Source organism: Camarhynchus parvulus, chromosome 5 (genome assembly GCF_901933205.1).
Source record: "Camarhynchus parvulus chromosome 5, STF_HiC, whole genome shotgun sequence".
Taxonomy (NCBI): Eukaryota; Metazoa; Chordata; class Aves; order Passeriformes; family Thraupidae; genus Camarhynchus; species Camarhynchus parvulus.
Window position 1 is genome coordinate 34,369,531 of NC_044575.1, and position 15,596 is coordinate 34,385,126.

At 35.5% G+C, this 15,596-nt stretch overlaps 1 protein-coding gene across 7 annotated transcripts in view; it reads right to left on the bottom strand.

Moving 5' to 3' along the window:
- Positions 1 to 15,596, bottom strand: part of PRKD1 (protein kinase D1) — a 116,181-nt gene that overhangs the window by 40,762 nt on the left and 59,823 nt on the right. For all 7 annotated transcript variants that reach the window (XM_030950540.1, XM_030950539.1, XM_030950544.1 and 4 more), the window contains 2 exons: positions 1,882 to 2,013; positions 1,017 to 1,177 (listed from right to left, as the gene is read on the bottom strand). In XM_030950540.1, coding sequence (XP_030806400.1) covers positions 1,017 to 1,177; positions 1,882 to 2,013 — 293 coding nt within the window. The remainder of the gene's footprint in view (positions 1 to 1,016; positions 1,178 to 1,881; positions 2,014 to 15,596) is intronic.

The window sequence follows — 15,596 nt, forward strand, 5'->3', positions numbered from 1 at the left end:
GTTAACCTTAATTTCCAAGTAGCTTTAGACTAATGATAATCAGTAGCATAAGTACATAATTATGGTTCATAGATGGTACTGCATCTAACACCATGTCTACATAATTTGCAATAGTGTCCTTTTAGTATGTCAAGTTTAATAAGTTTAATATTCTAATTGAGAGGAAAACATGATAATTGTTGTGTGTACTTATAAATTCTTTCCTCTCTTTTAAGCCTTAAGGTTTTCAAAACCTTCACTTAGTAGTAGATTCATTTATATACTGTGTAGAATCTTAACTATTTAAGTATATTATGACCACGAGTGCTAAAAAGAACAAACATGCTAAAAATAAAAAATAGGTCATTTACTCCAATCAACATCTTGCTTTCATTTCAGAAAACTAATATATAAATGAATATACAAGTATACTATATATTAACATGCTTTTGTGTATACTGTACATTTACATATACCTCTACACATCTAAATACAGACATATAAATACATTCACCACAAAGAGCCATTTAACATCTAATGGAGATTTCTCCTACTTTCTTCTGAACACCCAGAAATATGCCAAACACACAGGCTCCAATTAACAAGACCTGACTGTGACAGACACTCAGTTTAGTGCTGTGGTGTCTGGGTCACCGTGCTCTAATGAGGCAAACCTTTCCTATTCAATAAGCCAAGAGAAATAATGGTCCGATACAGAAGAAATTCAACATCTAGTTCCAGAAGAGATTCTTCAAGATCCAGCTACTTATTTAGCATGGATGGCAGCTTTAGGCCTTTAAAATAACCTAATTCTTGACAAATGAGGAGACTCCTGGGAGTATCAGAAGTGACACACACCTTAATCCCACATACCTTAAACTGGTGACCTCCCTTTTACGTCAAGATGCCTTCCCTTAATTTATAATTTACATACCACCTCCTCTGTAGTCTGTAACAAGCAAAACCAGATCCTATAGCACTAAATATCTTTGTTTCTCAGCTCCTCCCACGGCCTCTACCGCTAGGCAATCCCATACCAGAAGGGCTTCATCTGAGACGCTGGGTGAGGGCTCTGCAGAAACCGTCCGAATGGTGCTGACTCCTGTCAGGGATACATTTGACAGGCGTCTTTTCCGTACACCACTGCAGTTGTTGGGAATTTTAAATGCACATCTCTTATGGTAGTTCAGACCACATCCTAAAAAGAGAAATTTAAAGCCATCCGATTATGGTTTACTAGTCAAAAAAGCAAGTAATTTTGGATTTTTCAAAAACAACACAAATTCAAAACCATTAGCCTTAAATTTGATGAAACTTTTCCCTCTACCCTTTTCCCTTTACCCTGCTCTTTTATTCTAGCAAATTGTTAGAGAGACAATGTTATCAGCTCCAAATAGATACATCTACAACCAGTGGTTTTTCTCTGATTTTTCAAAATCTATGGTCTCAAAGTGCAGGAAATTTCCATGACCAGCAGTTGGAAGGTAAGAAAGTCTCACTGCAAATGGTATAGTCTATTGGATTTAGTCTACCAGAAGTCAAACAGGTGTGGCAAAGTGAGAAAACTTAGCTATTACAACTTCATATGGATTGACAGTAATATCAGTTAAATAATCTGAATTACTGCAAGACACAGGCTCGTTAAAAATTGTAAGGGAAGGGTAAGACATGCAGCCTTTTCTTAAAACTACATATCAACCAAAGTTTTTTACACTCAAGGTTACAGGCCCATATCCAAGATGCCTCAGAGCAGTCAAAAAGATAAGTTCTTTAATCAGTTAATTCCTTTGACAGGTCTTACTGTCTCCAACTAATTTAAAAGCAGCATTAGACACAACACACAGAAGTAGAATGGGAAAGTCTCTTCTTTAGAGTGAAAAATTACATGTCACTGCAGCTTACCTTCACATTTGAGTCCCTGACGCACCAGCCCCCAGAGCATCTCCCCACAATGGTCACAGAAGGCTGGAGCCCGATATGAATGAACAAACAGAGCATGGGGCCGGATTTGGAAGTCTTCAAATGTAGCAGAAGCTATAGCAGTAAGATCATACACAAAATTAACATAAATAAAAAGTAACATAAGTACTGTTCTTCACTTATTAGGTATTTCACCACAGAACAATGCAAAACTCCTTTTGGCCACTATGATGCTGAACCTTGGATTTGGAATTGTTTACTGCATAATATTTTGAAGATAAAAAGAGTGATGATATGCCTTCATACTACAATGACCAGTGGAAAAAGCATAAAGCTGTATTTACAAACCTGCAGCAATGACGTCTCTGACAACATTTTTCCAATCAAACACAGGAGTATAACCGCATATCAACATTTACCAAAAATTGTCACAGTTCAATCTAATGTCAGAAATGTTTGAAAACACTCTTTTACAGGCTTTACTCACTACACTTTCAAGGTGTATGTACATAAAATAAACTGAAAACATCCAGTAAAAAAATACTTCAAGGTTTTTTTGACAAATGGAAGTGCATCTAAAACAGTCTGTTTCTGCTGATCACTTGGTATAATTAATTCAGCAGCCCATGCTGGTATCAGTGAACTGATCACACAAGTTAAAAATATATATTAGAGCTTAAGAACAAAACATGTAATGATATACCCAAATTTCAATAGAGAAAAAAAACCTTGCAGGGCAACATGGAAGATGGCCGTGCATTTCTTACAAAGTGACATGAGCCTGCAACTGGTGTTACAGCTCCAAATGTTAGAGGGGCTTGTTAAAAGCACTAGTGCAAGCTTTAAAAATAACTAATTAATTTTTTTTCTTAACTATTTATAACACAGAGACAGTACCACAACACTTTGAAAAACAGACTTAAATGAAATATTTTCCTTTTCTTATTACCTTAAACATATGTCAGATAGTCTAAAGAAATATCTGTCAAATGTTGTAAATACTAATCACATATGTAAACATTTGATCTCATTCAGATTGCCATTTAAACAAGTTACTGGCGTGCTTACTCTTCACTGATATCAGAGTGAATGCAATAGGTATGTAGGCATTTAACAGAAATACTTTGTCTTTCAACAGAAATACATTCCTGATTTGCACCTAACAGAAAGAAAGAGAGAAAAAACCCCAACCAAACTAACAAAAAACAACAAAAACCAAAACACACTCAAAAAAAAAAAAAAACACCCACCCAAAAACCAAAACAACCCCTCCCCCACCCAGCCCCTGTTTTTAATGGTTCAATTCAGAGGAATTCCTAAAAGATCCAAATACCCTGGCTTGCTCTTTGTCTACTAATGAAAAGAGAACCAAAAATCTGCATATTGATCAAGAAAACATTTTTAACTGACAAGAGGAGAGTATCAATAAAGACATACATCTGGTCTCAGTTGCTTCTCTGCAAAAACCTGCTACTCTTTTCCAAAACTGTCCACAGAAAAATAAGTTTCTAGTCTGAACCAGTCTTAAGATCTATTAATAAAAGTATTTAGAATACCACCCCAAAAGTAGGATCTAATGATTGCAATCATATCAAACTTCACTTTTTCAAAATGTTTTTACTAGAACAATGCAAATCATTTAACAGTTTGTTTATTTCAGGATTTCCCTTTTTTCTCTCGGCATTATATCATAAAAAGCTATATTACAAAATTTTACTTTATTCATAACACTAGGACCTCATAAAATAGTCCAACATATTAGAAATATCCTGAAACTAAATGAAATAGTTTTGTATTTATCTAAAAATGTTAGGTAAGGCATATTTTCCACTCAAGGGCTTTCAAACATTTGTTCAAATATATTATTTTTCCATTTTTTTCCATACTACAGTGATCTACTAGAAAACACAGCTCATCACAGAATGGGTTGGGTCTGGAAGACACCACAGCGGGTCCGACTTCCCTGCTCAAGCAGGGTCATCCTAGAGCACATGGCACAGGATTGCTCCAGATGGTTCTTGAATATCTTTAGTGTGGGAGACTTCTCAGTCTTGTGCAATCTGTTCCAGCGCTCGGTCACCTGCACAGTAAAGAAGTTCTTCCTTATATTCAGGTGGAACTTCCCATGCATCAGTTTTTGTGCATCACCTCTTGTCCTAATGCTTGGCACCACCTAAAAGAGCCTGGCTCCAGCTTCTTGACACCCTCCCTTCAGAACATATTTTAGATGTTGAACAGATTTCTTGTGATTTGACTTTAGGACTTAGAGTGAATCGTCTTTTTGTGGACACTGACAGATGTTTTTCTGCACTTCCAACCAAATCAAAGAGTATGTTGGAAGGGTCAAGCACTCAAAGCTTCAAAATATATTTTTATGTTATTAAAATACAAATATACATTTGTATACTTCATCTGTACAAAGAAAACAAAATACAGGCATATTAACTTCCCTCTTTAATTTCATATTGAAGATAGGAATTCAGACAACACCTTCCTAGTAGATCACTGATCTGTGAAGTTCAAGAAGTATTTCTTTTTGGGGCCTCTATTATCACCAGCATGCAGCCACAGGAGGAAAAGTTGTCACAGTCAGGCAGCAGACACCTCTCTGGTCCTACCACATATGGGTACCAACTGAGCTGTGATAGATCAGCAGCTGCATAAGATCAAATTATAGATGCAAATCATACTGACCCTGGATAATTCACTTCCTCTTCTCTAGTCTGGTCTATGAAATCACAACATGTATGTGATGAAGACATGGTCTTCAGCATTTTGGAAACTCCAGTCACACAACACACTACAACATGTTATGACATCTGCTCAGGAACTCAACTATAAACATATCACTAAGCCTTCCAATCTCTCCACTTGTCTCCTTCAGACTTTCCATCTGGAGTTTTGAGCCTCATCTCTTCTGTTCCAGACTTTTGTTCATGGATATTGCATGGCATATTTACCTACAGCTTTATGAAGAATATTGTGATTTACATCTCTGATTATTTGCAAATGAAATGATCATAGAAAAGATATGTATACATGTAGGTAGGAGCTTTTTCAAGGAGATGGAGCAAAACAAGAACACTATGCCCTACCAGCTTCCAACAGAACTGCAATGTACCCTTCTTTGCTACTGTGTCTCTACCTTAAATTTACATGCGGAAATATAAAATCAAGAAGCTGATGGAAACAAGATACTCAGTGAGTGTGCACTGCTCTCCTAGGAGAAGGCAAGGAAGACTGTACTATTAACACCCTCAAGACATGATAGCTATGAATTTTGGTAACATATATGTGAATTTTAGAGATGTGAACTTTTTGTTTATAAAAACAGATTTTCCTGAGGTTGTTTCTAGAAACATAAAAGTAACAACCAAACCACTATTAAAACAAGAGATATGTACAATAAAAATAGTCCACATCTCAATCTAGCAAAGGATTTATGTATCTAAGTTCATGACAATTGCATTGAATAACCTAACGTTATGCCTGTATTCAAGTTCTATTTTGAATCAACGATACATACTAAATTGGAAGACTGGAGAGGAGTTGTACATTGATTTACTGGGTAGTTTTACAAATAGTATGAACAGTGCACCAAACCCACAAAAAGTCTGATAAAAATCAGTAACTCAGTTAACTTCAATTAGTTTAATAATTTAGATAACGGATTAAAAATATATTATCTTGAAATAGCTTTAAAAACTGGGGATTGTGAGAAGTATACATACTTTCCCCTGTAGAAGCAAACTTGAAATCAAAATCTCCTATGAGTAGTTTTGCCTTAGGAAGTGATTTATAAATTAGGTCCTTTTTTCAAACTTCTTCCTATCATCTAGTCAGTCAACTTTTTTTAAATTACATGTCTAGGAAGCCTTTCATAATGCCATTAATGTTCAAAGCTTTAACCTTCAGAATATATCCTGTAAATCACTGAAAAAAACCCAAAATCAAAGCCCTGCTGATGAAGAGGAAGATATGGGGGGTTTTTCCAAATTAAATTAAGGCTTTTCTTGGTAAAAACCATCTGTAATCAGGCTACCCTTTTGCTTTGACGGTGTATTGATGGGGTGAAGACAATTTTGTGGCGGTATGTAAAATTATGCTGTAAAAAAGGGAGGCCTCCAAATATGGCTATAAGCACATCCTAAAAAACTTAATTACTCTGCAGAAAAGTTTGCAATTTTATGTCCTTAATATGACACTGCTGCACTGTTAACTCTCAGATTACCTTATCATCATCGATTTAAGCTTTCCTAGTATCACCAAAACACAGGCATTGAAACTGCAGCAGTTTTGACAAGACTATTTCATCAGGTCTATTAATGACTTGGCTGTTAATGGCTAGTACTCCTTGTTCTGGGCTCAGTAGCAGACCTAACATTCAGCACAGCTGGAATATAAAACATTGCAAGTCAGAGAGGCAAGGTCTTGCATTCAGAAAGAGGCAAATTATTTACTTCACCATTTCGTGTTCCAAGTCCAAAAGCACTCTTAACTATAAGCAGAGGTGAGATTCTGCTATTATCAGTAACAGAGCTTCACATAATGGCCACTGTGATCTTGCATCCCTGCCTCTCATGGCAGAAGAAACCATCAATCACAAGACTAGCAATATCTTGTATCTAGAAAAAGCAGGCATTCTCCTGCTACCTTCTCCCATTTGGAATGCATTTAAGAGTAATGTATTCTGTTGAGTTCCCGCAGGCATTTGTAACTTGAGTCCTTACAACTGCTGGCATCCATCACTTAAAAAATTAATATAACTCACAACTATACACTACTAAACTTCAGGCACTGGTTAAACAATAACAATTAATGACTGAGTATACAGCTCAGCTGGACTAAGAGAAAGGAAACCATTTTATTCGTTTCAATGTTCCAATCCTGGCAATCAAATACAGTTTGAGTTTCTAGAGTCTCATTTAAGTTTGCAGAGTTCTGGCAGTTCATACAAGCCAAAGACTCCATATCTGATCTCCATCCTAAAATGTGAATTAAAAACTAAACTAACTACTTCCTAAATTCTATACATGTGTACATTTATAATCATTCTGTTTCTTTATTTGTTCTGCTTTGAAGTAGGGTAACTTTAATATGGAAAATTTGAATCCTTTCTGGATATGAATGTGAGTATTTTACCGCTCTAGATTTTATATACAGGGAAAATCCTTCTAATACAATAAATTTCATTTTGTTTTCTTTACCTATTATTGCTTTATCCCAATGCTTTAGGTAAAAACAGTTCTATAAAGGTGGGGACAGAGGGAGAGAGATACATTTTCAGAACTGAATTTGGAACTCTTGAGCAGAAGCCTGCTACTTTCTAAATGCAACTGGTACAGGCTACCCACAATTTTTTTATAATACCCAGACTTATAAAAAGCTGCATGTCCTCAGTCCTCCAGTGACAGAGATACAAGAAACTGAATCACCTGCTACAAGGCTGATAACATGCTGTGCTGCTGCACCTGGACCATTTAATTTGGAAACATGAGCTTGGGTGTCCAGAAAGCCATGGAAAAGGAAAAGAAAGGTCCCAGAAAGAAACAGTAATGACAGAAAGAAGGGGAAGATGCTGGAAATAGGGGAAGATCCCACAGATCAGAGAGAGATGGAGGCCAGAGAACTTCCACCATAGTTTTGATCAATGACGCCCATGGTTGGTAGCTGCAAGTGGTGGCACAGCATGAACAAAGAAGAATTTGTGCCCAGCCTTTCCTGGCCAGCAGCTACCTCCTTACTGAGAGGGGCAGTGGGAAGCTGGCAAATGTAAGGCTGAGAAGGGAGCAAATGAGCCAGCAAGGGAGGCATCTAAGTAAGGCTCTTATCTCCTTCCTTCTTAAGCCCCAGTATCCAGATTCACTATGGGCTGTTGTTTACACTGTCACATCAGTGACATGAGATTTAACTAATAAACTGAAGGGGACAATAAACAATTTGCAAGCATTTGTCCAGTGCTAGCTCAGAATTTAAAGGAAGGATAATAAAAGATTAACATTTATGAGTCAATGTGATTCATCTGTACACTCTGAATTTTTAAAGTTCGATTTTTATGTACTTCTATTTGTTTGTGAATGATTTCACAGTTTCAAATCTACAAACTATATAGCTCACTAGGTTTAAGTTCATTTGAAATCCCATCACACAATTCTTTCATTATGGATTTACCCATTTCTCACCCAAGTGGAAAAAACAGCAATACCTTACTTCACAGCTTCAGGCCCTGTTAATCACAGAACACTGCAAAGGTATCAATTTAGCATAGGAAACAAAATTAAATACTCTGCAGGTTTACTGGAGCTATTGATGCAGTGTTCAAACTTGATTCTGACTACTGGCATTAAGGAGCAACAACCAAATGAAAAAAAAAAAAAGGCTCTTGCTCCTTTTCCATGCTCTGACTAATCTAAATTATTATCTTAAAGTAAATGCTGTGAGTCCTTTACATTTTTATTTCCTCTGACTTTTTTTTAATGATCTTCACAGTTATTTTCCAAGGATTTTTAAATAAAGCTCAAAAAGAAGAGGTGCTCAAAAAGAATTCATAGCACTTGTAAAACATATTTAAGTCCCACAAATTTCTTTCATAAAAGGTTAAGATTTTTTTTATTATATGGTGAATAAATGCTACTGGCTAAAAGTATTATGGAATTTAAAGTACAATCTTATGTTGAACTCAGTAAGGAATGAAAGAACCACCTCTGCATACATTAAATTATTTTTAACTATACTGTTACCTATCTGCAAAGGTTTAGGTATCTTTTAGAATCACCCCAAGAATTTATAAACATATACCGTTACAGAACAAATACAAGTGGATTGTTTCGGGGGTTTTTTTTGCACTGTTTTATTGGATGCCCTGATGGGATGCACCCAGCAGTACTGAGGGAACTGGCTGATGTCCTTGTGAGGCCAATCTCAACAATCTTTGAATAATCATGGTGATTGGGAGAAATGCCCAAATCCTGGAGGAAAGCAAATGTCATTTCCACCTTCAAGAAGAGTGAGAAAGAAGACCCAAAGGAACTAAATGCCAGACAGCCTCACCTGAAGCCTCTGAAAGGTGATGAAACAACAAATCCTACTATGACCACTTCTGAAATATGCTTTAGCGTCTGTCTGATTAATAATGCTTTCTTAAGGTCTCAGATCTTTGATGAGACCATCAGAGATGTGGAACAGAAGTATGACTGTATATAACCATCCAGTTTTCTCAGCCCCACTTGAATTTTTCTAGGATAACACTAGAAAAGGAAAAAGGGAAATTAAAAATGATAAATGTACAAGACGACATAACCTGGAAGAAATAAATTAATCATTGTTCTGAATTGTGGTTGATTTTTTAAAATTGTTTACAAAACTTCAATAATGACTCATCCTAGAAACACCTCCAGTGCCTAGCCAGGTAGATCAGAAGGTCAAAATTACATAAGTAAAATGTTTAGTTCCTCACTGAAGACGACAAAAGTGTTCTACTCACAACACGTTTACCCAATATTTTGCCCATGCACAAAAATAACTAGAAATTAACACTAGGAAATGGTGATACTAATATTCCCCATATGACATTCTGTGTTCAATTGCTTTAAACAGCTGTGACAGATGAGGAAAACCTCTAGAGGCATGGAAGAGACCTACATATAAAGAGAGATTAAAAGACTGGAAGACTGGAATTGTTTTGTTTGGAGAGGAAATGAGTAAGAGTTTACTGGACTCAAGAAACAGAGGAAGCAAAAAAAAAAAAAAAACCCCAAACAAAAAAAATCCAAACAAAAACAAACAAACAAAAATCCCCAAAACAAAACAAAAAACAACAAACCAGGAAACAAGCATAACTGCTGCAGAATAACTTTCTGCACTACCAAACTACAGTGATAGGAGTTTTCACGTCCTAAGAAGCAGGAAAGCTCTCCAACCTCCTTTTTGGCAACAAGTCACATCTTAGCTATGTTAACAGAAACATTCTTGGGGCCTCTTTGAAAGTCAGAGAGAGCCAGATTTCAGCTGGAATGACAATATCTTCAGGCTTGAGTCACAACTACCATCAAGATATAAAAACCTACAGACTGCAATCTGTGGCAGTTCCTGAGTTCCTACTCCTTGGCTCCCACTTCAAATTGTTATATTCCCCAAGGGAAGGACGATTGGTTGTTTGTACTCAGGCCACTTTTAGCTACAAACCTCAAGCACTTCCTAGAAGAAGATGTGTATCTTAGCACAAAGGACTGCAAACACAATTTTTTGGAAATTACTATGAGACTGCATATTTCTATTTGCTCTTTCAAAATCAAAGCCAGCAGTGAGCCAATGGAAATAAATTCAATGAGTTCAATAGTGATATTGAAAGATATATTTTTTACATAAGCCATATTTGATTTGAAGCCTACTGAAGTACTGAGTTATTGAGACAACAACTTCATAAAAACTAAAAAAAGCAGAGAGATCCTCCAAACACTAGATTTTTTTTCCTGACATACATCTGAGCAGTGTAGAATACACTGGTGACCACGTATCTAAGTTGTCTGATGCTATTCCAAGCAGGCAAGTTATTCCAAGTGGGTTACCCATTATTTTTCAATGTGCTGAATCATTTATAGCTACTCTCTCTTCAGGACCACTACTGTCATTTAACAAACAGACTGATACAAATGTTTCATCAAGCACATACTGGTCAAACAAACTACTGAACAAATCAATCAGACAAAACCCTTTATGACAAATCAAAGAGTTTTCTGTTTAGCTGAAGCAAACCTTGCTCCCCATTAAATTAGTAGCTAGTGAGAATTACCTACTGGGGAGGTAATTATTTGATGAAAGGGGATGGTGGCTGGTGACGAAAAGAGAATTCTTTGAATAGTGGCAGTTTTATAATTAAAATCTGTGTTAATAGCAAAAACAACTGGCAGAATATGAAGAACTGTGAAAAGGAGAAAAAAAACTAATTGAAGGTTTCTTACGCAAATAGTTTAAAAAATTTCAAAAAGAGATGAATTTTTTTTCCTTATATACAACTTCAACTGAACATATAGCAGTGGTCTCCAAAGCAAGGTGTACACACCTCTGGGTGTGCAAAAGACAACCCATTAGGGTACAGAAAGAAAATCTTATAACTTCAGCTACATATATAAACTTTAAATAAATCAACACACACATATTGAAGGTATATGCTTGAAGATTTTTAGTGATGAGGTGCACAAAAAGAAATCTGGACTTTGCAACTGTATGTTTAAGAAAAGTTCAAATGCTATTAAAGACATATCCAGTAAAATAATTTATAGTTATATGCGAGTTTTACATACCACAGATGTAACAAAAGACTAAATAGTAAATAAATTTATAAAACTGTTTAAATAAACAGAGTCCTTTGATGAAAATATGGTTTTTATTATCATGCACTTTTTTCCACCAATGCCTTTCTAATTATAAGCCTTCCGAATGCTAATCAGATTATAGCATTGCATTGTAAGTCTAAATGAGCACACAAATATCCATTAAAACATTTGGCAACTTTTGCAGACTCCAGGTTTCATTCATCACCTCAAGTCTTTTGAGAAAGGATCAGCTGACATGGGGGCTGCCGAAGTATTAATCATGAATAACATATTGAGCTACTGTTACAAAGTGGATTGTGCTAAACTCAGTCAAAATTTTAGTATCTAAAATCTTTTTTAAACGGGTGAATGTGATATATATCATATTAAGAAAACTGAGAAAAAATTAATAAGAAAGGTAAAAAAATTGCCTCACTGAACTAAGAATACTTTAAGGAGAATAAAGGGTTTTTTTAAACTCCACAGCCTTTGAAATAAAGATAATATACAAATAAAATCAAGATTTAATTTGGTCCACTTTGGAAGTTGACTGGCATTTTTTTAACACATTAAGTGCAATTAATGTGGCTAATCAGCTTCAATTCCACCTTTCTTGAAAAGCCAGCTGTACAACTTATTGAGGTGAGGCCTGTTGAAGTGGTGTGACATGAATTATGTCTCTTTTCAGTGAAGTCACGTGATAGGAATACAAAGCGTAAGAATTACTGGATCAGACAAAATCTGGAATCCTATTTTGAAAGAGGAGTTCTCAAAGCAACATCATCATACTCTGAAGCAGAGAAGGTGACAAAGGTAGATGACACAAGGGCAGTGACATTACAAGCCATTTTCTGTTCCATTGCTGCACCTGACACTTTACTAGTAATGCTTTCCAGATCGTTCATTAATGTATTTAACAGCACAGACTTAAGTGCCTTGCTGGTAACCTACTTCCACTGTGAAAATACCATGCACTTCTACCCTTCGCTTCCTAAGTCATAAACAGTTATTTATCCATTTGAGCATTCACCCTGTTCTCTCGTGAAAACATCATTTCTTTATGAGCATTTGGACTGAAAGTGTTTGCATTAAATCTGGAAAACCAAGTGAAATATCTCAAATGAACTGACAATTTCATTAAAGACCGCACAAACCAAAAATGTATTCTCTCAAAAGATCAGACAATTAGAGATGTATGAGGTTGGATGTTTGATCTATTAGGTAGCAGTGGAACAGTGACCTCTCATATACAGGCACTGTCCAGAAACTAACAATTAACACAGTTATATATGGAAAAAAAGACAATGACAAAAACATAAACAAAAAAAGGGAAAGAATCTTTCAGTTCTGACAACTTCAAACATCCATCTATCTGAAATTCATGACCCAAGAACAGTATTAGACTAATGAACAGTGAGGGATACAAAATCAATCAACTTTAACCTAATCACAAATGAGCCTTATCTCTACAGAAATAAGAAAAATGACACATAGAAAAATTGAAAGGACACAAAGGAAGAATAATTGCTAAAGATTTCATCTTAGACAGAATAAAGATATTTGTATTTCTCAAGACACCAGAAAACTGCATGCTAAGATAGCCATGAAGGCACAAAGAGAAGGATGATCTTCAATCATAACAAAGCAAAATCACAAACTGTGACCAACTATATAAGTACTATAACATTATGTTCAGAGATACAATATCATAGTGTTTAATCTCAAGCTGAACTAACACAACAATCCTGTTATGATAAATGGCATTTACTGTAATTGTACAGCTATCCACAGCTTTTATTCAGCCCAGTATATTTTATCATAGACAGTATATACTGTACTGAATCAAAATAAAAGGTCCACATCTAACAACCAGGTGATCTACCATCTATGTGGTATTACAACAGAAACAGCTTCTTAACAAAAGCACTGGATCAATTCCTGCCCTCATCAGCTCAGCAAGGGAACGTAAAATAGCTGCTATTTGACTTTCTTGCTTCAGGAATCCTGCCAAGTTGAGCACAACTGGTCACAGCAAGCAGATGAAGTACATTCCACTAATTCACACAAGACGCTAACGTTTCCCTGTCTGCTTCCCAGCAGCAGGCCAAAACCTCTTACATCTCAATGGAACTTTGCCCAGTAAAAACAAGATAGAATTTTTATAAACAAACCCATATTAAAACTGTAAATATACAATTTTTTCTCTCTATATCATGAATAGACCTGGCAAATTTACACAGCAGTTTTTAATAAACTTCATGAACAAGGTACAGAAGAGGATAAACTATGCTGACAAAAAAAGTCTAAAGACATCTAAAGTAATTGTTTCCTTGAAGCCCTCAAAATCAGAACTCAAAAAGAGAATACAGATGCACAGAAGCATAGCAATTCTCATCTGTCAGCTTCTTCTATAGAGTCTGTGCCTCCATTTAAAAAAAACAACAAATACAGTTATTCTGAAAAAAGTCACAGATACAAAGATGGAGGGTGGAAATTGCATTTACAGACAGCTTTAAATAATATCTTCAACATCATTCATTTAAGAAAGGGGCTAACTGATCTATTTTCCAGATCTCATGTAACAACTTAAATTAAGAACTTGTTAACTATTTACCTTCTCTGCAAAGAAAGGGTACATAGGGCAGCTATCATTAATATCAATTCATTAGCATCAACAAATTGCAGTTGAAATAAGTTATTTTTATAAGCTAGTCAAAATGACACTGAAGATCTCCAAAATCCTAGGAGTTAACTTAAAGAAGTGAGTTTATCACAGCAAAAATAATCCGTTCTATTCAAATTTATTGTGAATTTTACATTATGCTATTTTGGTAATTAATGTTTGCATCCTTTATTTCATGAGTGGAACACGAAAGTTAACTTCTCAGAGGTCCAGTCGAAGATTTCAGCAAACACTACTTGATCACATCAAGATTGAAGGACATTTTTCAGCTTAAACTCACTTTACATAAATATGCTTACTTTTCTTGAGCAAACAGGAAAACTACATTTTAGAGAGAGAGAAAGAGATCTAAAAAGATGTAACTTCTGGTTTCTATTCCTTTAAGTGTTTTTGAATGACTGACTACTCATTTCCAGCCATCTTTTGACTATAATTTAAACTGCCACTTCTGTACCTTGCTTCCCGATTCTGGGCTACCTAGTAATTTTTGATGGTATTCTAATAAAAGGAACCCTTCCTACAAATACACTTTGATAAAATCCTTTCTCCAAAGATTCAGATCCTTTTCAGTCTGAAATGCATAGAACTAAGTATATATTGGATTCAATGAACACATTAGCGGAGATTTCCACAGAGGTAGTAAAGAATTTTCTTCCTTTGGGCATCTGAAGAAAAGATGAACGTTCCAATATTTTAAGAAAAAATAATATAGAAAATACACAGCTAAGAAAATGGAAACATGGCGAGTTGTAAGTTACAGCCAGAAGGGTATTAGTGATGTTGTTCAATGAATGCCCAGGAGTGCAGCCTAATAAACCAAAGGTATTCAACATTTCTGGTTCTAATACATTTCTGAAGTGTTCCCATATTCCTACACAAATACTATCAGAATCCCATAAATAAAGTGTTCAAACGGATATTTTTAAAAATACGTAAAATAAAAGGAAAAAATAATAGAAGTAAAACTATTTATTTATTAGGGCTACTACATTCATAATAAAGTTTCCATTTTCCTCTTTTAGTGTGCAGCTAACCAAATCTCATACACTCAACATACACTTCTGCTTCCACCCTTATAACAATGTTTGACCTTTCAGTTCCAAAATGCCAGAATCTATACTGGCACTGAACCACAATTCATCTGGCTGACTGCAACAGCCTGTGCTTATCTCCTCTGGAGGAGTCAGTTGACAGACACACAGCATTTGTTCAGCACATTACATGATTCTTGCAGTCCATTAAAATACTACATTGTATTGCACCCATGCAAAATGCAAATTATAATTTTCATTAGGAATAAAAAAGCACAGCAGGTGCTGCAATATGAGCTGAGTAAATTTCTCGTGTTTCACCAGCAATTTTTTGCTCTAACACAAACTGTTTCAGTTACATTGCATGACATCTATAGGTACAATTTTCTTCACTAAAACAGACTAAGGTGCTTCAGCTACAGTGAGCAACACCTCTAAGTTTCTGTAGATAATTTTCAGCTCTTTCAAGAACTTGTAATATAAGCTGTAAACCAGAAAACAATTATGTTTACTAATCCTCAAACTGCCAAGAACATATGCAGTAGGAAAAAAATCATGGGTGGTCCAGCTTTTTTAATAAAGTTTAAGTAAACTACAATGAAAAAAAATGCATACTAATGAATGTATAATCCTGAATACAAGGACTGACAGTTCAGCTTTCTGTACTCT